Raw genomic sequence first — 21,163 nt, 5'->3', positions numbered from 1 at the left:
CGGATTAGAATTTTGATTACCCTTTGCACAGCTTACGGAATTAGACTCTGTTTGGAACAATGAATAACTTTCAGAGGCGTAGGATTTATACAGGGTTGGAAATGAAGCAGAGAACACACTTTTCCTTTAGTATTAATTTTATACAAAACTTGATACCTCGAGCGTTTCTAAACCATGAAAAACTTTGTCAAGGTATTAGAAATCCTCGCTATAGTTGATTGTTAACAATATTCGTTATATGAACGAAACTACAGACAGCTATGAGCGCTTTAAAAATCCTGTTCGAAGGTAAGTAAAAAATATTTAAATAACGACACTTTCGAAATAATCTGTTTATAACAGTCGGTCAAAGAGCAGAAAGTAAGAGGCCGCGGATTCAGGGTCCATTGACCGATCCTCTCGGTCGGTCGGTTTTTGCGGGCTCTTCCTACGACGTCTCTTTCCTCTCTAAATCTTTCCTCGTTTCAATTTCTCGAGCTGCTTAGCGTTTCGATTCATCCCCTTCCACCCTCACTGATCCGATCTCCGCTTCGCGGAACTGCGCGCGTACACCTTCCATCGTTCTTCATTTCTCGACCTTTCGCTCCCACGTAATCTGCATTGCAGGCTTCGTTAAATACCTTTTAAATTCGAAAAACTACCGGTCACAAATCGATACATTAACGATGGTTGGATATTCTTACGATCTTAAAGAAAGGTCCATTTATTTAGACTTTTAAAATAAGAACAGACTTTCGAGTTTATTTTAAGTTTCAATTAAAGATAGCAATGTCCACGTTCTTTAGAGAGTAATTAATTATTAAGTGCGACCGCTTAACTCACCATCCGTGTCGGAATGATCCAATTGAATCAATTAACCGGCTAATGGGTCTATCAGCCAATGCTTTTTCTCCATTTCTTTTGCTATCGACCTCTACCTAACTCTAGGCTCTCTCTATATCATTTTCATGATTATCACTAATGCGATATCTACTAAATATTACGTCAGAATCGATCTTCCTTGTTAAATTATGTGGACAAGTATATTAAAATTAAATTGATTGTATTTCAGACATCCATGTGAAGTGTCCTGGAGTCTTCTTCAACGTGTCTCGACTTCGTTGCCGAATCGTGGTGCTTTGCCAATTCTACCGTGTGCTAAAGTTAGCGTATAGTCAGTGCGGAGCCAAGTGTGCGACCCGAAAAGCGAGAAGGAACACGAGGAAACGTATGGAGAAGAGAAAGATAGACGTGAACGGTAGACAGGATAGAAATAGAAAAAAACGACGAGTGGAGGAAAAATGGAAAAAAGGAAGGAGACATGAAAGGTGTAGGATTCATGAAAGAAAATGAAGTAAAGGTGGCGAAGAACGACGAAAACGAAAAGAAAACGCGGTCCTTTTATGAAAAAAAGGGAAGACAGGAAGAGCGAGAGCAGTCGTCTGTGGGTGGAAGACGCTCGAGACAGTATTTATCGTGGCCAAAGTAATGAGCCACTCGGAGTATTAATAACCTGACCGCGGTGTAACGCTAGAGGTTTAGAATAAACGCTGGAACGCGGTGCAATTAGAGGTCTGCGAGCATCTTCCGGTTATCTGATCGTGATATCTTCTTTCTAAAATATTTTGCTATTCATCACGTTAATTATAATTTAAGGCATGTTATCTATTGTTTTATTTGAAATGTCATTGTAGCCAACGTCAGTAGAACTTTCGGTCCATCACGATTTTTGTTTAAAAAGAACGCTTTAAAAAACGAAACATAACATCCAATTGAATGAATCGGTTTTCTCGAGGCCGAGCTTGACTCTGTAAACACTAGAACCTCGTTTAAGTTCCACGAATGGCTAATCTATGTGTCCTATAAACGCAATGCGGCCTCTATGTTATAAAAACCTATCATTTATCATCGAGAGCGATTCAGAGATATTGACCCTTGCTAGAACCGCTCATAGAATATCTTCCCTGACGAATGCCGTCATCCTCGATGATTTCATCGAGACTCAGTCAATTGTCCGTCCTGATAGACTCTAAAGTAACATTCAGTTTTCTCCGTTTGCCAAGAAACGAGCGCAGGCACCTCTTCTATCGTTCGAATCAACTTTCAAATGATCATCAAGACCATTAACATCGTAAGACAAGAACCACGTTGAATACCGCCAACGTGCGAATCTGTGAAGTCGTGGCACGTCTCTGATAGTTTCTTCAGTCTGTTGCATTTGGGTTTGTATAGGAAAACCCACGGAAGACGCCCTGGTCCATGGAGGTGAGGATCTGTTCAGGTACAGGAGTCAGTCGTGGTCTTTCAGCAGTGAATGCTGTGTCAAAGTACTTCGTATCTAAAGTATGCTCCAGGGCTGGCTTGAAAGGTGGTTCCAGTTGCCTCCTTTCTAATCTATCCCATGGCAATTGCTGGAGAAATGAACGTATTAATTGTTTTATGAAATTCACAGATCATATGAGAAGTTTCAATTGCACAGAATGGTCTTCGTCTGTGTTCGTGAATGGAGACCAGTCCGTAAATAGATTCTACAAGATTAATTACTTGGAAGAAAGAGTGCAGCGCAATTTCGTGACCAGGAAGCCTTTTCCCAGAGTCTTTTTCCAGAAGGGCGACCAATATGTCGCTGGAATCTTGGCTCAGGTAACGAGGTATAAACGGTCTTTCGTTGCATATACTCCAAAATAGCTCATCCTCGTCGCAGCCGGAGAATGGCGACTGTCCCGTGAGCATCTCGTACAGAAGCACGCCGTACGACCACCAGTCTACCGCCTGATTGTATTTCAGTCCCTTTATGATCTGCAATGCGGAAACAGTCAGTTGGTTAACTTAAAGAGACCAACGAATCGCGGCTCTTTGAGCGTCGCTTTTAGTGTCTTAATTTTGGAACTTGGATTCCTTCGACAGCCAATAATTCCAATTAAATTAAATAGCTCGCTCGTGCTATTTGGTAAGAGAAAAATGATTCTATTACACAAAGAATACTTTTTATTACGTTTGTCGTCTTCTTTTACCTCGGGAGCCATGTAATCAGGCGTTCCACAGAAGGTGTCGGCGGTTCTGTCGAGAAAAATTTGCAGCTTGCACATGCCAAAATCAGCTATCCTAATATGCCCGTCGAAATCAAGCAGCACATTGTCTAATTTCAAGTCTCTGTACACTATTCCTTTCTTGTGCAAGAAATTTAAGCCAGACCAAATCTCAGCTGCGTAGAATCGAGCTCTTGGTTCTGGGAAACGACCTGACTTTTGAATATGAAACATCAAGTCACCGCCGTTCAGGTATTCCATTACGAAGAACAAATGGGAGTCTGTCTGAAAGGTGCAAAACAGGTGACAGAGGTATGGGTGCCTCGTAGCTAGAGTCAGGACTTTTCTTTCGATTAAGGTACACTCTACGTCGTCGTCTTCAAGAACTACGTCCTTCTTCAGGCACTTTACTGCGTATACACACTCAGTGCCTCGGAGTTCGGCTAACAACACTTTGCCAAAACTGCCTTTTCCCAGGACCTAAAGAAAAATAACAAACGTTATAACTTCTGCGTTTTTTTTTTTTAAGAAAATCAATTTTAGGAATTTTTTAATTTGTATTTTCAAATCCTTTACGTCTCAAAATTCATTGATTAACGTATCGTATTATTGGAAAGGATCTAACTTGGGATTAGATATGAATGAAATATCCACCGGGAGTGATTCTTATGAAATGACTGTAGTGGTCAAAAGTGAGGCAAGGTTCTGTTACCAGGTGGAAATCCAGGTCTGATAGAGTGAAAATGGCACACGGTGGAAAGTTCATGCGTCTAAAGCGAGAATGTCGCACGTGAGAGTGCCTCGGACTCGTTAAAAATAATTCGTTGCGTGCAGCTAATTTAGGTGAGTCTATTTGCGTGAGGTCCTTCGCAAAATTAAATTCGTTTTAAACTTTCTTCTCTATAAATTTACTCACTGATAAGTCACCTGACTATAAAACCCTATTATCTTTCAATATAAATATTTCAAGATATTAAACTATCTCATGCCTAAAATTTATGCATAAGAAACTCTTCACTGTCGAGGAGATTTAAAGCTTTTTAACATCGTGATGGCATTGGATCGAGCCTAGATTAGGAGGTCGAAGGTTCGTCGCACCTCCTAGCTTGGATCATTTTGCAAGGACACCTTGTGAATCAATCAAGTTGGGTTCACGTGTTACAGGTATACACGTGACACCGATTGGTTTTCATCCTGGTGAGCCAAGGGAGCTCATATATTTTATGTAAAGTAGGTACATCTACGAATATCTAGGAGAAGCCTGTATCAAATCAACTCATTGAGCAGAAAATCTAAAATCCCCTAAAATTTCCCTTGTTTAAACAATCTCAATTTTCTAATAACAAAAATATAAATGCTTCCCTTTGCAAAATTTCATAAAGTTATTTAGAATCTAAACAATTCTTGTTATTTCAGATTTATGTAGAAAACCCTGAAAGTTACTGACGCAAGTTTTTGATAGAAGAAAGATAATCCGTCGTAGACGAAGCTTTCCATCATCTCGAAGTGAATAATTTGGGCGTTTCGTCAGCCGGGACCTTGGCAGAGGCCCGAGAGTTGCACGCGCCACGGTAAACACGACGATCGTGGCTAAAATCTGTTAACGACCGCTTATAATGATGAACCGCCTTGGGCAGCAAACTCACTTTTAGGAAATTGAAATCCGTCACGGTGTACTTCTTGAACCTTGGAAGATTGGTGGCCGGTGGCGTAATCCTTCCACTAGGGAAATGGTCTGAAGAGTCTGAATTCCTCTGGTTGTCCGACGCCTGCGACGGTGCTGTGAAATTAAAATAGAAATAATATATCAATCGATCTACCGATTGGAGCAATTTATAAATGTCATGGTTAGTCTTATTTTCGCATCCATAAGGCAAACGACATTGAAATACTTGCAGTGCATGTCTTTTTAAAGTCTCAGGTCGTAAAAATTGCCTGTTTGAGATCTTAAACATACTTACTAATAAGTAAACAGGAACATGTAACTATTGGACAAGATTTGTAGAAAGAGAACGATCGTATTAGGTTCTCTTCCGGGATCTTCCTGGGCCAAAGAACGTCTGGTTGCTCAAATGTTTGTCAAATCTCGATTAATAAGCAAATTAATTATCGATCTGACTTTGGCATATGAACACGCTGGATGTTGGCCGACTAGCATTTCCCAAAAATAGAACTGACCGTTTTATGACGCGAACGGGACACGAGGAACACAACATAAATGATCGATTAAGGGACAGGTAGAAAGATTATAATAGATATAAGCACTAGAGACCGATTTAACCACGGTATAATTTCATATTGCCGGAATCACGGTATCGTCTACCAGACTATTTTCTAGTCAGAGTGAATGGATTTATGACAGCCACGTGGAATTGCGGCAAACTCATAGCTGAATACACTTCTTGGACCAGCCAAGTCTGACTGTACGGCCAATGCTTAAGATCAGATATGAAAAAAGTGAGAAATATTTTTTCCAAAGTAGCAAACATTGAAAAATCTTAGTTTTTCCTTTAATCCCTACTTTTAGCGGGTTGGAATAAGTAACTCACCTTTCTTGAGCGCCTGCAAGGCTTCTGCCACGAGTTTTTGGTTCAATCCACAGAGATTTCCAGTCAGTTTCTCACACTTTTTGTGACAGGCCATATCACAATCTATTTTTAAACGTTCTGGGTCTTATTCGTTTGATTTTATAAGAAAATACCTTTGATGCACCTTGTTTGTATGAAAAAAGGTAATTTAATGCGAGAACATAGGTCTCTCGCGGTTCTTCTACTACTGATACCCAATAAACCCATCGTCCATCTAAATTTATCTCGAAACTCTTGTTTGCAGCATCAACTAATCGCGACTGCATTATAAAGTCTAGAGTATTGTTATGAAACCGCGCCACATCTTATAAATAGAACCACTATGGGCACAACCATGTGCATTAGTTTTAAATCAAGGTACTAAACAATAATTGACAAATTTATGACAAATTAATTGTATCTATATCGAGATTTAAGAAAGTTATATATATATATAAATATATATATTTATTTATTTATTGAGATATTGAGACAACGAAGAATTAGTGGAGACCATTTTAATAATTACGATACTTCCTGTAAACAGACTGGTAAATAGTGTCGTTGACTCTATGACAACGACCTTACATAACGACGAAGAACTGGCTTCACGTTTGTAACAGGAACACGTGATACTGTTGGATCAGAGAATGTATCTGGATGTGGAACGGTTACGCAACAGCTGATTGTTTGCTGATACTCTGACAGCCTGACCATAAGACTTTGTATCTCTCTAGAATTTCATGCAGAAAATAGCTTATAGGCAATAGAGTGAATCACACATTAGTCGGAATAGTTACAAACAATATCTGTTAGTCACAAGTTAGCAAACTGCCATATTCTTAAGGAACTAGCTTTAATATTTTCAACGAATTTAATATATTTACGTTTATGTAAAATGAATCAAAAAGCCAATGGTTATCAAAAAGATATTGAAAACAGCACATTCCTCTGAACATAAACACACCACCCACACTCTGGCAAGACGGTAAATTTCTGCGAATCTGCAACAAACTTCCTGGCAGTTCGACTAAACAGAATCCTGGGATAAGGCAAACGTGAAAAAAATCGAAATTGTGCAATCTGTCTACACTAACAGAACAAACGATCCAAAAATACTATAGAATAAGTACTCGATATCCTTGGCGAACCGTCGAAGCCAGAGTCGTTACTCCTGGTGGAATTCATCCTCTTGTGCTCCGGGTCATCATCCGTACACGTGGATCCACTGCTTTCCGTGGTTGCCGTACTAGTGGTACTTCCGGTACTGTCACTGCTCACAGATGGCGTCCTGGAGTGATGCTTTTTCCTCTTAATCTTGGCTCGACGAACCTTAGACAAGTCTCTGGGTGTAGCAGTTAACAACGCCGATGGAGTCGTGTAAAACATCCTAATGAGATCTATGGGTTTCTGAGTAGGTGTATTATTTTTGGGATTAGGTTTGGCGGTATTCTTTACTTCTGAAGTTTTCAAGGCTTCCTGACTCTTGGCAGAACTTTTCTTGGTAGAACTCTTCTTGGATCCCTTGTTGTCTTTGCTACTCTCTTTCTTAGTAGAACTTTTCTTGATCGTAGAAGATTTCTTTTTTCTAACCACCTTTTTCTTTTTAGAGGACTCTGGAGTATCTTCTGGACTGCAAGTCGCCTTGGCTTCCTTGGAGGGCACTGAAATAATATCTTTCTCTTCGTTGACGTTAGAAAGGTCACTGTGATTGTTCCACTTGGACATTGTCAATATTTCAATCTCTTGGTATTCGTTGGTCGGTGTCTTGGGCTCGTCCTCTTCATACAGAACCTGAGAACCGGATCTAGTCGGGGTGGGTGTTTCCTCGATGTTTATTACAGGCACAGGAATCTCAGCGGTCGGTGTGGAGACTTCGGAACCCGGAACAGTGGTATCAGGAGTGTTCGTCATGGATTTAAAAGAAATAGTCGATGACCGAGAGTCTTCTCTCTTGAAAGGAGCCTTCTTCACGGTCGAGTACGCATCTTGGTCGATTGTTATAGATAGGTTCTTCTTCTTCTTTAATCTTTTCTTAGGAGTGGAATCACCTTTATCAAAGTCTGACTTTTCTGAAGTAGTTGAAAGCGTTCCAGTGCTGGATATTGTCTGTTCAGTCTTGAATTTCGACGACTCCTCCTCAGTCTTCCGCTCCTCCTCGATTACGGCGATATTACTGAACTCGGTTGGCGGAGTGGCGACGCTTATTTTAGGATCAGTCTCTTTTTTCTTGTCCAGCTGCCCGCTGCCGAGGTCCTCGACCGCCTGACCTGGCTCCGAACTCTTGGAACCAGCGAAATTGAATCCCTTGTTGGTCACTTTCGTCACTTTAGGACTCTCCGGTCCCTTAATCTCGCTCCAGAAATCTATAGATTCCGTGGACGTGCTTTTAGATAAGCTTCCAATCTCTCCAATTACCGTTGGTTTCTGTAAAGGCATTTTGATCATCAAATTTTCGTCGACGGATATAGACTGTTTTAAAGCATTTGGATCTATCTGTTCTTTGGTTGAAACAGGCGTAGAATCCACACTGATACTTCTGTCTAAAGCAACACTGCTCTCGCCAGGAGTATCGACCTTGGAAAGTTTAGTTCTCCACGGGATCTTGGGCTCTTTGTTTGTTTGCGTCTCAGTCTTTGTTGCACTCTGCAAATTGGCTTTTGCCTCCGCTTTGTTTTCTATTCTGTTACTCTCAGTCTTCTTCGTTGGCACCTTGAAGGGCAATCTTGAAACTTCTTCGACACCTTTCTTTACCATCTTTTCAACACTCGATCCATTCACTTTGTTGTCCTTGTCATCCTCTACTATATGCTTTCCTATCTTTTCAGCGACTTTTCTCGAACCTTCTGATTTTTGCGTGTCACCTTTGAGACCCTCTGACAAGGTCGTTTTAATCACGAGGTTGTTATTTGCATCGTCAAGGGGAGAGGAAGTCTTCGTTAATAGATTATCTTCTTTCAAGGACTGTTCAAGATGATCTACGTTCGACTCTTCAGTAGAAACACCTACTTTGGAGGCGTTCTTCAAGGTCACAGCTTTGTTCACCTTCTTTCCCGAAGATACGACGTCTTCGTCGCGTTCGGCTTTCGTCGGTTTTGCCAGGTACTGCCGTTCTCGTAACGTACACTTTGGCGCTTCTACGGCATTATTTTCATCCGTATTAATTTTAGACGCTTTTGGCAGCCTGTCCGCAGCCGATGGAAGCGCTTCGCTGGCGCTGCTCTCACTCGCCAACGGCTCAACGCTTAACGTCACGTTGTTCTCATCAACCCTTGCGGTCATGGGATCATCGTAGATCTTGGATTCTAATAATTCCTCCTTCTTCGCAACAGAGACGACAGAGGATACTGGAAACTCTGGAACCTTTTTATCTAGAAATTCTAATTTCTTCTGCTTGGGAATTTCAATGGCTTTTTTCTGTATTACCTCTTTCTTCTCTTTTGGCAAGATTTTATCCTTGGAGGATGTCTTTTGGTTCGTATCCTTATTCTCTTCTTTGACATTTTCAGATGACATCTGATGAAGTATTTTTTCTTTAGAATACTTTGGCGTTTTCTTAACCTCTTCTGTGACATCTACAGGTAAGATCTGATTAATTTTTTTGTCTGTAAGAGACTCTGACGTTTTTTCTGGTTTCAATCCGTTGGTAATAGTTTCTAATTTTTTCAGAGGATCATTTCTTAGAGTCTCCGGTGGCGTCTTCACCGTGAAATACACGCTGTTTCTCGAAGTATCCTTTATATAGGGTTTCTTCACGGGTAACACGATTTCCGTTTCAGATTCTTCTTCATCCTCACGCCTGTCCGTCTTCCGTGTAAGTAATTTTTTAGGCACGGGAATTTTCACGCTTTCCCTGAACTGTTCCACGGGACTACTGTTCACCCAAATGGTAGAAAAGTCTCCGACACTGTTGCTGGCTTCGACCTTGAACATCTGCGGCCTCGAGCGCTTTCGAACTTTTTCCTCGTCATTCTCACTTGTTTGGACATCCGCAGAGGCATCGCTGGAGGTACTAGGCGTACGTTCCCTTAAATTTTCACCTCCCTCAGGCGGTGACGGCTTTTCGGTAGTTTTCTTTTTCTTTTTCACCTTTTTTAAGGTTTTCCTCACCTTCTGCGACGTAGCTTCCTCCTCATCTTGGGAGCCAGGCTCTCCATCAACGCTCCTGCAGAAGATATGAACGGTCCTTGGTCCTCCAGGAGCCCCTTTCTTAATCAAAGTCCCTCTACGAACCTCGTTTTCGATCTCAGCTTGTTCTTCAGCGACCAGAGTATCCAATACCTTTGCCTGAACTTGAGCGTAAGTTACCTCTCTTTCTATCTGTTCAGGATCCAACTGTATATCCGCCGATGATCTTCTCCTCGTGAATCTTCTAATAATTTTATTCTTTATCTGTTGCAGATCTTGACCCTCTTCGTCTTCTTCCGTTTCCAAACTGACTTGATGGAACAACTGCAAACGTTTCTCCGCTTCGTCGAGTTTCTTGTCCTTGATCAAGAACTTCTCGACCAATAATTCACCCACAGACTTCTCATGCCTCTCGTTATGTTGTCTCAGAGCAGGATTATCTTTCAAGGCTTGGCTTCTGATTTTGATCGTGGGTCTGTCACGACGTAGACGATTTCTTTGATGGCTACTCTCCTGAGTCAGGGTCCTCGGTGTCGAGACGTCGATGTCCGCGGTATCGATGACGCGTCTAGGCCGGCTGGGCACTGACGCGGGAGAATAACGACGCAGAGTGGACAGTGGGGACTCAGAGATGGTCGACAGATGTGGCGAGTATCGGGACAGCGGCGAATGGAGCGGTCTACGCGAATAACTTCATGAAATTCTGGTTGCTAGGCAACGTGGATGCTTCTCTGGCAGTTTTTCTTTGGTATTTTTTTAAATAATAACATTCAAAGACCTTGAATTTGGAATAGAAAGAGCCTGAATATAGCGTATCGTTTGTTTATAGATGAGTCAAACACGAAGAAAGTATGCTAAGCTGGTAAAAATAATTTTTATCGTAAGGAAGGTTGACTGAAAAATAGCAAATCGTTGTTTGGACAGTTACATAATGTTTAAGAAGACTCGGCAATTTTTGTGTCGCGCAATTGTTTCGCACCTGACCTGATAAGCTTCCGATTGCATGGTCTCAATACCAGAAGCTTCTTCTCGCGATGCATTACATTGCAGGGATGGAAAGCGTATCGTGAACACTTGTTACGCGCGTTGCCTCTGAATTTGGCTTCGGCCATGGTCACGAATGATTGACAGATTTCGATTCATGAATCAGTTGTACGTATTTGAACAGTTACACGATGACAAACAAGTAGTAATTGAGCGCACATATGCTTCTACTGACCGATATTAATCACGAAAGGCGATTGAAACCTCTCGTCAGGTTTTTCACCAGTCACTCCTCTACAAATTTTAAGCTATTGTCTTTGGTATAACATACCTTATTTAGATAAACAATTTTCCAATTATATTTTCTGATCATTTTTACATTCATCTAAATAATTTCCTATTTAAAAAATACGCTGTACGTAAGATATTGATTTAAATTGTTTAATATTTTTGTTGCATTAATTTTGTAAGTTGCTCAAAAAATTCAAAAAGGAAGAAATCTCTCTTAATTATTGTTTTATAACTAAAAATTCTATTTACTAATACTCAGCATATTAATATTAATCGTTACTTATAACGATTTTCCATTTATGTAAGAACAATAATTTTATTCCTTGCACATTATTTACCAACGTTTACATTAAACCTTATAGTGTTATAAAAAAGATAACGTAATTGCGGATTTTACTAGAGGATTTTTTGGCAATGCAACGAGTGCGACGGAGTTTTATCACGTGGAAACTACACGTCCAGACACTTGGCTATTTTTAAAGGCTAATATTTTCGATGAGCCCGCTACTCCTGCTGATCCTGATTTTGATTTACACCAATCCGCGGACTAATCAATTAATTGCCATCTCGCGTTTTACTAATAGCTTTGAGATTTGACAGATCGTCTGTCGTATTTATCGTTTGTCAGAATTCCGAGTAACATTCTAACAGAGTTATTCTGATTGCAGAGTATCGTGTGCGTAGAATTTCGCGTCTGCTGCACCAGCATATTCCGATCTATGGAATTTTCCTTCCATTTTCCATTGGCTTACTCAAAGGAAAATTGGGAAATGAGCTTGCTATTTTGGTTGGCTTCTTTATTGCTCCTCGCGCATTCACGTAACTAACCACCAGAGAAGCCTCCGCGACGACGAACGTCACTCCGCGACCAAGAATAATGGTCCGCGAAGGAAAAGCGGGGAAAGAAAGCGAAGAAAGGAACCGCTTCGTGGAACGCTATTTTCGCTTGGATTAGATGGACGATCGGGGCAAACGGGACGAACAAATGCAGCGGAATAATCAAAATCGAAGTGTGTGTTTGCCAGAGGATGGTACAAAATGACCGGTATTCCGAGAAAGTCCTTTGTTCGAAAAAGAAAAATCTCTTTAATTGTAGTGTAAAAGACGATGAACTAAACAAAACGCCCAATGAGAAATAGTATACGTATACTTGTAAGACATAACAATAAGAAACAGTGTCTGTCATGTCATTTTATTTAGACGTAAAAGAAGAAAAATTGATACAATGAAGAACACATGTTGTGAAGAGGAACTAAAGAAGGCGATGAAAATCAAATGTAAACAGCTTAAGATAGAGTGAAAAAGAGAAAAAATCAAAATTTGTAAAAAGGAGAACTCTTTCATGATGAAACGCAAGAAATATCTCTGGCAGCAAAACAAATAATCAAAAATCAATGGAGGTATCTTTTGCATGAAAATAAAGAAATATAGTATACAGGGTATCTTAGGAGGGCTAAGAGGAAAGGAAAATAATTGGATGAAGAGAAAGCTTACCGTGGAGCACCGGTCATCAATGAACTGTGATTAGAGAAGGGTCCCCCATAGTAATAGGGCAAACTGTCTCCGTAGTAGGGCATCGTGGCGATGATTATCCAACAGATTTACGCGTACAATCGTCGAAGGGTTGGAATTCGAAGAGGAAGCACAAACGGGAGGCGCGAACAGTGAGCACGAGCGGTTCGACGCTCTCGAAGACGACTGAGTGCGGCACGGATCGCCGGCGAACGCGTTCTCAGGTGTTCGACGAGCCGTTCTCACGGTTCAGGGAGCCAACACCGACTGAGTCTAAGCCAGCGACCCAGTGTAATAATAGAAGTCTAGTATATGTGGCTTCCTAGCGTCTAACTATACTAGCTGGACTGTAATAACCCGTACAACGTCTCATTGCTTTTCTACAAATATTTTCCGTGTTGTAGCGTTTACGTGACTCATTGTCAGGACCAGAATTGAATCGTATCAACCGATTGTCAAACCTGATGTAACAAGCCTTTTCCCATGCGTTCCTATGATGAACACCGCGAGGCATTTTACTAACGTAAAGAGACATAAAAATGGTAAAAGAGGACGATTATTGTTTTTCTATGATCGAACACGATAATACGAATTTTTTTAAATTTTAACGGTGAATGTTTCCGTTTCAGAAAATTGACAAGGACTCGAATACAACGTAAAGAATTGTTGACAGAAATTTTGGTAAAACGTATATTGGTTAAAATCACTCGTCACTATCATGCTGTTAAAAACACAAGAACAACATTGATGAAAGTCGTGAAGAATACCGAAAGACGCGCAATCATGCATCGTGAGGCTCGCGGTATAACATGCACGTCAAATTGCCAGGCGACGAATTTCGCGTCGTTGTCTCTGCAGCCGTGTAAAACGCGCAATGTGTCAGCGGAGCCACGGATTCGCGTTGTTTTGTATTCGGCTATCGAGACCCGCGCCAAATGTTTCCTTCCTCGGTGCCTATTGTTACTTGTTCAGGGAAACTTAGAAATAGCCAACGAATGGCAACGAATTCTATTTCAAGTCAATTCTGCAACTAACTTTAGTTTCAAAATTTACTTTAGAAGTTCAATTTTACAAAACCCGTGATACAAATTTAAATTGCTATCATGGTGAAACTTAAACATAAGGTGCATCAAGGTGAAAAGGATATACATATGTACAAGATGATTGTTTTCATGAAAATTCTTTGGCTTAAATCTTACTTACCGTCGCATCTGAGACCTTGTCGAAAAAAACCATACAACATGGAACCGCAATGATCACAAAAGGTCGGTGACATGAACGTATAAGGACGAAACCTGTGAGGCACATCTACCTTGAAACGCTCCCTCAAGTACTGCCATCGAACAAGTATTAACAAAATTAGAACGATTCTGTGTAAGATTAGATGTTGCGTTACTTTGAACAAATAGCATAAACAGATGCAGTGTGGGCTACCAGAAATAACACATAACCGCTTTTTATAAAAATAGATATCAGATACTTTCACAAAATTTCAGTGTCCTTACTACAAAAAAGAAAACACATATATATAATTAGATCTGTTTTCAGGGACACAAATTTGGATTTCGGGTTTTAAATTACTGGAAAATTATATGTCTGAAAATATTCGGTATTTGGTAGAATTTACCGTTGCATCATGAGCAAACGTTTGCACACGGATTCTCGACGTTTAGAAATAGATATAAATTTTAGCATACAAGACAACATTAGGAACAGTGTTGTTTTCCATGGTCATGGATGATCTATACATCATTAAGCAAATAAACAAACATAGTTTCCTCGAGATATACATTGAACTTTTACCAAAAAACACCACTGATTCTCATCAAAGGAAATTGACAAACGAATATCAATTATTCTCATAAATCCTAAAGAAGATTTGTCGCTTGTACGGTGAAGTTGTATAAAGCGGATCCACTTACTATCGTGTTTTCGGACTCCCTGCCACTTTCCGGGCACTTGGTTAATAATTTATCATGGCACTTCTTGTGCACCGCTGTTTGGCAGGCTGAAACGCAGGAATGGAATATTAATAGAGGTACAACGTGGCCGGTACAGTCAGAAAAAGTACTGTCTGGGATATAATATTTACCTTGGCATTGATACCCTTGCTTTCCGAATCCCCTGCGACAAAGAGCACATCGCAGATTAATTGGAAAATACGCCGTACTTGAGGAAACCGCTGGCCGATACTTGAGTGATATGCCGAACGGCACAGTGCAAACTATTTTTAGATGTCCGCACGTACATCGTCAAAGCAGCCGTCTTTTACGATAAATCGAAACTCTTCGATTATTACTACGCTGTCTGAGAGCGAATGTTCTCGATAAAACGTGTGTTTGTGGCTGCTTTGTTTCCTCAAGACATATTTGTTTCATTTATGTTTTAAAAACTTTACCAAAGGAAATCCTTGCAAAAGGCGCAGAAGGTCGGTTGTCTGAAGAATTTTGCAACTAGTTTGTGACCTCGAACCACGTGCACCTTGTTATGTTTCACTGCTCCTCTTCTTTTCGTAATTGCTCCACCAATGTTGTTTTTCTCGCGTGCAGGGGACACAGATGCAGCCGCGATATCCCGTCGGGGAACCCTGGTTTTATATACATATGTTTTCCCTGTGGACGTTGTCGGCGGTAGGTCCGTTGGATTTAGTACTGGAATTCTGGTTCTGAAACCGTATCACGCCATTTTCCTTATGTCTTTCGATTATTGCTTTTACACGCGTATCTTTCAATGAAGGCAAAATTTAATTGGATGCTATAAACTCGTATTTCTCTCTTCAAAATCTTTTAAAGAGCCATTAAAAGGATTTGACTTTTATTTTCCTTTAGTGTTTGTTGATTCAATTGTAGGCTTGTAATTAAAGTTGCTAATGTTCATTTTGAACGTGGAAATTTTAACACGAAGTTACCTCGATGGATTAAAGTGAAATATTTAATGAAAAATTTATTGCGGTCGACGAGATTCGAATAGCGGCTGTTCTAGTGGCAGATCTTACTGTGCTCTGTAGTAAACTCTGTAGTAAACATTGTAACATTTTTATTACAGATATTCTAGTTATTTCAGTTGTATTCTAAACTTCGCTTGTGAATTTGGAAGTGTAAACTTGCAATTTGCCAATGCTAATTCTAAATCAATTAAATTTTCATACGAAGGTAATTCAAGCTTCTAAAATTTGTATATCTGAACTAAAGTATTTCATATGAAAATTTTGTTTCCAAAAGACAATCTGATTAAATATCTTCTATTAAAACAGTGTAAAATTGTGAAATCTATTTAACTATCAGTTAATTGCAGGTATTTTATCTGGAGGGATTGATTAACAACAGAAGATAACATCGAACAGTCATGGAACATTCAACAAGCTTTACCTACCGAATGGCTCACCTGTAAGTGTATCCTTCCGCGCCCACGCGTGCCTGCGGACTCCTACGAGCCTGCGGACTTCTTCCAGCTCGCGGGCTTCTACGGTCCGCGGAGGACTTCCGGCCTGAACCACCGCCTGCGTTGCGCCTCTTCGCGTGAGCACCACCGGTGAACATCATTTTCCTATTCACCTACTTACTCTCTTTGCCTTCTGTCCACGCTAACTCTTTTGTCATTGATGACAATTCATTCAAATGCTTCGACGTCGAAAAATAACACTAGTAACATGCTAAACGTTCACGAATCAGTACCTGAATCACCGCGTGCTCGATCGTCGATGCTATCTTTTTAGTTTCCCGCCTCGTGACGCTCGAATTCCGGGGCACTTGGCCGCGTAATGCCAGAAGAATTCTCGTCCATCGGCCAGCAACATTTTCCTTTCTGTCCGCCACGAACAAGGCATCGGTCACTTCCAATCGATTAGAACCTACTGACTCTACCTTCGCGAAGAAATAGCGGGCAGAACACGTCACATTGTTAGTGAAATTATAATAGACTGTTCTCGACTAAAGAAATGGGTCATCAGAGGAATTGTGACCTTGATAAGTCAAGTCAGAAAGAAACGAAGCATAACCATTAAATCTTCTAAATCTCGATCATCTCCTTTATTGAGGATTACACTGGACTCCTTAATTGGCCATTTTAATTGTATTAACGGTATCGTTACTCGTCTGAATAAGTTCTGACAGTTGATTAACTTTTTCAGGTTCGATGTCACCTTCACCACTGTTCACTTACCACTGATTTCAACGTTTTCGATCTTTGTGCACCAAATAATAATAATAATAATAATAAGAGCTACAATTATAATTAAAAAAATATGGCTTCCAAGCGAGAAGGAAAATCCCTGAGGTTATAATAAAACAGAAATTTTTGAAGGAAAAGGTTAGAAGACACCGAGTCTCTTCTTCAGTCTCACTCTTCTCACCCTTGGAAAGATCACACGTTTTTGATCAAATGGATGTATGACTAATACTCGTGAAAGGAAACGGTACATCGACTATGGAAGTGGAAGATGTCTCTTCTTTTCAATTTCCTCTTCTTAACGTGCCGATGTGATACATCGTTTCAACAAGAATGTGTCGCGAACAAAAGTAGTATTAACGATATTCAAACGTCAGCTACACGGTTTGATTGACTCCACACGATATTTGAATGCTGTACTTTAGTAAGTCTCTTTCGTTTTCTGAAAATAACGACTACTGATTGCTGTAATTTATAGAATACATACGATCAAATTGAAAACTATGGATCATCGCGTGGATGTTGATGAACATAGGAACTGGATTTTGACGCCTAAAACGTTGTGTAGCTTTGCACGAAACTCTCGAATCTATAAATATCAGCCTGTTGAATACCGCCCGCCATCGAGTCGAGTAGCGCCGCGCGCGGGAAATATTAGAATGCGCTATCCGGCGCGTTTTCCAGCCTGGAAAAGCGAATGGATTCCAGAAAAACTTCTGGACAGGTTAAAAAAATAGATCCATGTAATATATAAGAAAAAACTTGTACATTTCAGACAAGCTTGACTCTGGTTGCTTTTTTTTTAAATAAGTTTGAATAGTATAAAAAAAGAAACACACACTAACGATTGATTTTTTTTATGCAAACGAATGTATTTGTTCGATGTGTAATTAACGATGTGTACAATGAGTTCGTTTCCTTACATGTCAAGTACAGAAAAACAATTACTCATTATTTGTATCGTGAATAGAATTTTTTTCTACGTTAATTAATATCTTTGCTGTTCCATTACTGCACATTGCATTAAAGAGCAATTTCGTGATTGACTCCCCTCATTCCTCCTCGTGGAACAAACGAGCGATTGTCGTATTGATAAATATCGTTAAGCAGAAAATTAAAGAGAGAAGCCGTTTTATACACAGCCTTTGAAATACCGCGAGGAAATTGTCCAATTTTCTTCGGTACTATATACATTTAAAGTAAAATACAAATAGTTACAGATTCGATCATGGAATAATCTGAACATTATGTGCTCGTGATAGAACCTTATGTAATGTATGTTTCAAACAGGCTCACAACGTTATCTCGTCGATAAACATGTGTAGAGCTATTACTTTCGCTTACGGCGGAACTACATCTTAAATAATGTAACTAATCTTAATTTTCTTAAAAGCTACAATATTTATATATTTATATTTATGTATAGCGGACAAGGAATAGAGAAACCTAAATCGATACGAACATCGCTACGATAAAAATCCAAATGATTCTTATAAAGAGACTGATCACTGTAAACTAAAAACGCTGTTCTTCTTCAAAGCGTACAACACGGTTTCGTGACTGATTTGTTTGTGTATATGTGTATATGTGTGTTCGTATTATGCTATTATCAAAACTCCCTAGCCAGTGGTTTTCTCGGTTCCTTTTAAAAAACGCTCTTTGAAATTCGTGTAAAAGAATTATCGGTTGGGAATGATTAGAAAATATATACCAGAAAGAATTCGGCTTGGTATTTTCGCCTTTTTTGTCTCCTCTTGCTTGTCTGCAAACATTAGTGCACCACGGGATATATCATCGAAGTCTAAGAACTTCCACAAGGGGAAAAAGCGCGAATCATAGCCATAGTTCTATTGTGTATGAATTACTATAGAAACAAATAGGGCCTGATAACTTCGACGTAGTTTCCCGAATCTTGTTCTCACGTGTTAGCAACTTCTGCGTCGCGTACATTTAGATGATAACTAGCAAACAGCTCGCAGGGACGACTGATCGACTGTCACTGGTCAGTAGCTAATTTCTTGGGTTGACGTAGCTGTGCGCGTATTAGCCGCTCTTCCAACAAATCATGGAGTTGTTCCACTTCCTTTGGCGCTGCTTGAATAATGAAGATTCTGATACTTCCTTGAACATCCATCGCCGTTAGTCTTAATGATTTAAGTGCCGCTCGCTCCGCGATCATTCCTGGCCATACTTTTGTGTTCATAATTAATCTCTGCGTTCCTGCAGTGCGTCCCACTAATCGAGATTCTTCATCGCGGTCGTTTAGCCTTAAAGTACCTCTACCTCTTTCTTGCCAACCGCTAGTAGCCTGAACAAAATCGGAAATTTATCGTGAATGAATCATTCTGAAAAATTGAAAGCAAAAATAATTCTTATACAAACCTTATCAAACGCGAAGAATTTACAGTTAATCTGAAGAACATTTGTTTCTCCTTCTTCACCAGTTAATGGTGTTATTTGACTATACTTCCTCTTATTAGCACGGTTTGCTTCTTCTAATTTTTGAGCAGCTTCGGTTAATGTTAGACTTGATTTGGAAGTAGTACGGCATGCTGCTGACGCACTGGAAAAAAGAAGCTCTGTGGAACCATTTGCATTTGTGCTTTCCTCCTTTTTTTCCTTTTTCTCCTTGTCTTCCGTTTTGTCGGAATTTTCTGCATCATTTGCGATCATAACACGTTCCTGTAAGTTCTGACCAAATACAAAGTTTGGTTCTGATGCACAAGGCGTTATTATAGTATTTACACTATCTTTTGTGCTTGTGCCTAGCAACGGGAAGGTGGGCTTCACTTCCTCAATTGGCTTGTCTTCCCTTTTAGCTTCTTTTACTTCACTTTTACTTTCTGTTACTTCACCTTTAGTTTCTCCTATTTCACTATTATCATTTTTCTTTTCACTCTTATCATCCTTTTCTTCATTTTTATCTTCCTTTGTTTCTGTTTTATTATTTTCCTTTTCCTTATTCTTTTCATCTAATAATGAATCTGTGACTTTTGCAAATGGATTCTGAAACTTAGCTGGTTGTAGATATACTTTAGTAGTAGGCTGACTGTTTGTCACTGTGCTCAATTGAGAGGGCCACAACGTGGATGACCTTCTTTCCTCAACTACGTTCTTGATGGAATCACTACACCCAAACGTTGTTCTAAACTTTGACGCAGCTAAAACTGGCTTGTTAGAACTCGAGGGTGATTCCTGGGTATTATTTTTTGTCGATGAACTCTCCATTTCTTCTGAAACAATTCAGATTTCATAAACTACTAGTCATAAATTATTACATGCAGGTAATACTTTCACCTATACTTTTCATAACCTATATGGTTTCCAACAAAAGTTATTGAGACTGGTCAGAAATTATGCTACATTGTAGCGAGATAACGAAAATATATCAAATATAGCAATTGTATGTAAATATCATAGAAAAAACCGATGATAAAGTTACGCATGTGGAACAAAAAATAACACTGCGTATTTACCACTGTTGGAATTTTCAGGTGAATCCCCCGGTGACTCTTGTGGTGGATCTACCTTTAAAACATAGGATGGTCGATTCGTCTCTTCTTTATTCTCTACATGAAATTCAAAAACAGATAGTTAACATGATTGTCAAACAAAATTATTTCCTCAATCTGTTGTAACGCTCTAGAGAGTAAATATTGCCGAAAAAGGAAGATACAGAAATACTTAGGATTCAAAGAAGAATAACATGGATAAAAAAAAAACGATGATTTTCTATGAATTTTCAATTATTATAATTTACATAATCGTGCAGAATTTATCGTTAATTTACTGTATAGGAAAAGAATCACAAAACGCACCCTTGCAGTCCGCCATTTTTTACGTGGAAGTGGTCAAGTGTCGCCATCTAGCCATATCCATTAGAAGATAAAAAAATATTCTCTACTACATATAATCCATACACAGATTCATATATATGTGTATATACAGTTATATATTTTACGTAGTAATAATATCAATATCATTAAATTTTTCTTCTTTCAAACGTAAAAACGTCATAATATCTAATCATTATATAACTTCTGTTTTATTTAAATTAGCAAAAGTTGACTAAATGACGTCATTGCAAGATACAATTAACTAAAAATACAATCCAAAATATTAGTACTAAAGAAACAATTTATTGATTACTTACATTCATTGACTGGTCCTCAATTCTAGTTTATTACTAAACTGTGGATTTTTATGAGTACAATTAAAGAAATTCATCTACTACATATCATAATAAACGCTCTACTTTGAATATTTTATATGTATATTTTTGCATTACATGCATTATGTGGATCTTGCACCTTCAAATAAATGCACAAAAATCCACAGTCTATTACATATTCATATATTGTTTATCCTCCTCTTTTTTAGACTTCATAAGATATTCTTAACGATTTGTATATATATTTAAACCATAATCGAAGAAGATGGGAACCACCGAGAACATTTCAACATCGACCTTCCAATTTCATCTAAAAATAGCTTTGCTTTTTACGA

The 21,163-nt window shown here is 39.3% G+C and overlaps 3 protein-coding genes and 1 long non-coding RNA gene across 7 annotated transcripts; 1 reads left to right on the top strand and 3 right to left on the bottom strand.

The window, feature by feature from the left end:
* Positions 1-119: 119 nt before the first annotated feature.
* Positions 120-12,611, bottom strand: LOC100648579. Its single transcript, XM_003401871.4, has 6 exons — positions 12,473-12,611; positions 6,709-10,382; positions 4,655-4,788; positions 2,994-3,488; positions 2,524-2,778; positions 120-2,390 (listed from the first exon to the last, which is right to left on the bottom strand). Exons 1-6 carry the CDS (start codon positions 12,553-12,555, stop codon positions 2,184-2,186), a joined length of 4,848 nt encoding a protein of 1,615 aa, XP_003401919.2. The 5' UTR covers positions 12,556-12,611; the 3' UTR covers positions 120-2,183.
* LOC110119990 lies at positions 10,312-18,468 on the top strand. 3 transcript variants are annotated; one of them, XR_007226907.1, is made up of 7 exons: positions 10,312-10,451; positions 10,533-10,855; positions 11,647-13,032; positions 13,120-15,120; positions 15,536-15,642; positions 15,785-16,021; positions 16,620-18,468. It is a non-coding gene; the product is annotated as an uncharacterized LOC110119990 (long non-coding RNA). The 3 variants fall into 3 exon arrangements; XR_007226908.1 differs by having other exon boundaries at positions 11,647-15,120; positions 15,785-16,008; XR_007226906.1 differs by having other exon boundaries at positions 11,647-15,120.
* Positions 14,359-16,626, bottom strand: LOC105666637 (calcium-independent protein kinase C). Its single transcript, XM_020867227.2, has 4 exons — positions 15,875-16,626; positions 14,889-15,155; positions 14,583-14,614; positions 14,359-14,498 (listed from the first exon to the last, which is right to left on the bottom strand). The coding sequence occupies exons 1-4, from the start codon at positions 16,030-16,032 to the stop codon at positions 14,359-14,361; spliced, it is 597 nt and encodes a 198-aa protein (XP_020722886.1). The 5' UTR covers positions 16,033-16,626.
* Positions 17,505-21,149, bottom strand: LOC100648464 (ran-binding protein 3). Of its 2 annotated transcripts, none has more exons than XM_048413506.1 (5): positions 20,811-21,149; positions 20,476-20,522; positions 20,134-20,226; positions 19,040-19,887; positions 17,505-18,965 (listed from the first exon to the last, which is right to left on the bottom strand). In XM_048413506.1, the coding sequence occupies exons 2-5, from the start codon at positions 20,489-20,491 to the stop codon at positions 18,654-18,656; spliced, it is 1,269 nt and encodes a 422-aa protein (XP_048269463.1). In that variant the 5' UTR covers positions 20,492-20,522; positions 20,811-21,149; the 3' UTR covers positions 17,505-18,653. The 2 variants fall into 2 exon arrangements, with proteins under 2 accessions (XP_048269463.1, XP_012173042.2); XM_012317652.3 differs by having other exon boundaries at positions 19,040-19,890; positions 20,811-21,147.
* Between the last annotated feature and the right edge of the window lie 14 nt (positions 21,150-21,163).

The sequence above is a fragment of the Bombus terrestris genome, chromosome 16, assembly GCF_910591885.1.
Source record: "Bombus terrestris chromosome 16, iyBomTerr1.2, whole genome shotgun sequence".
NCBI classification, from domain to species: Eukaryota; Metazoa; Arthropoda; class Insecta; order Hymenoptera; family Apidae; genus Bombus; species Bombus terrestris.
The sequence above is the reverse complement of the archived record's forward strand: the minus strand, read 5'-3'. Positions and strand labels throughout refer to the sequence as shown.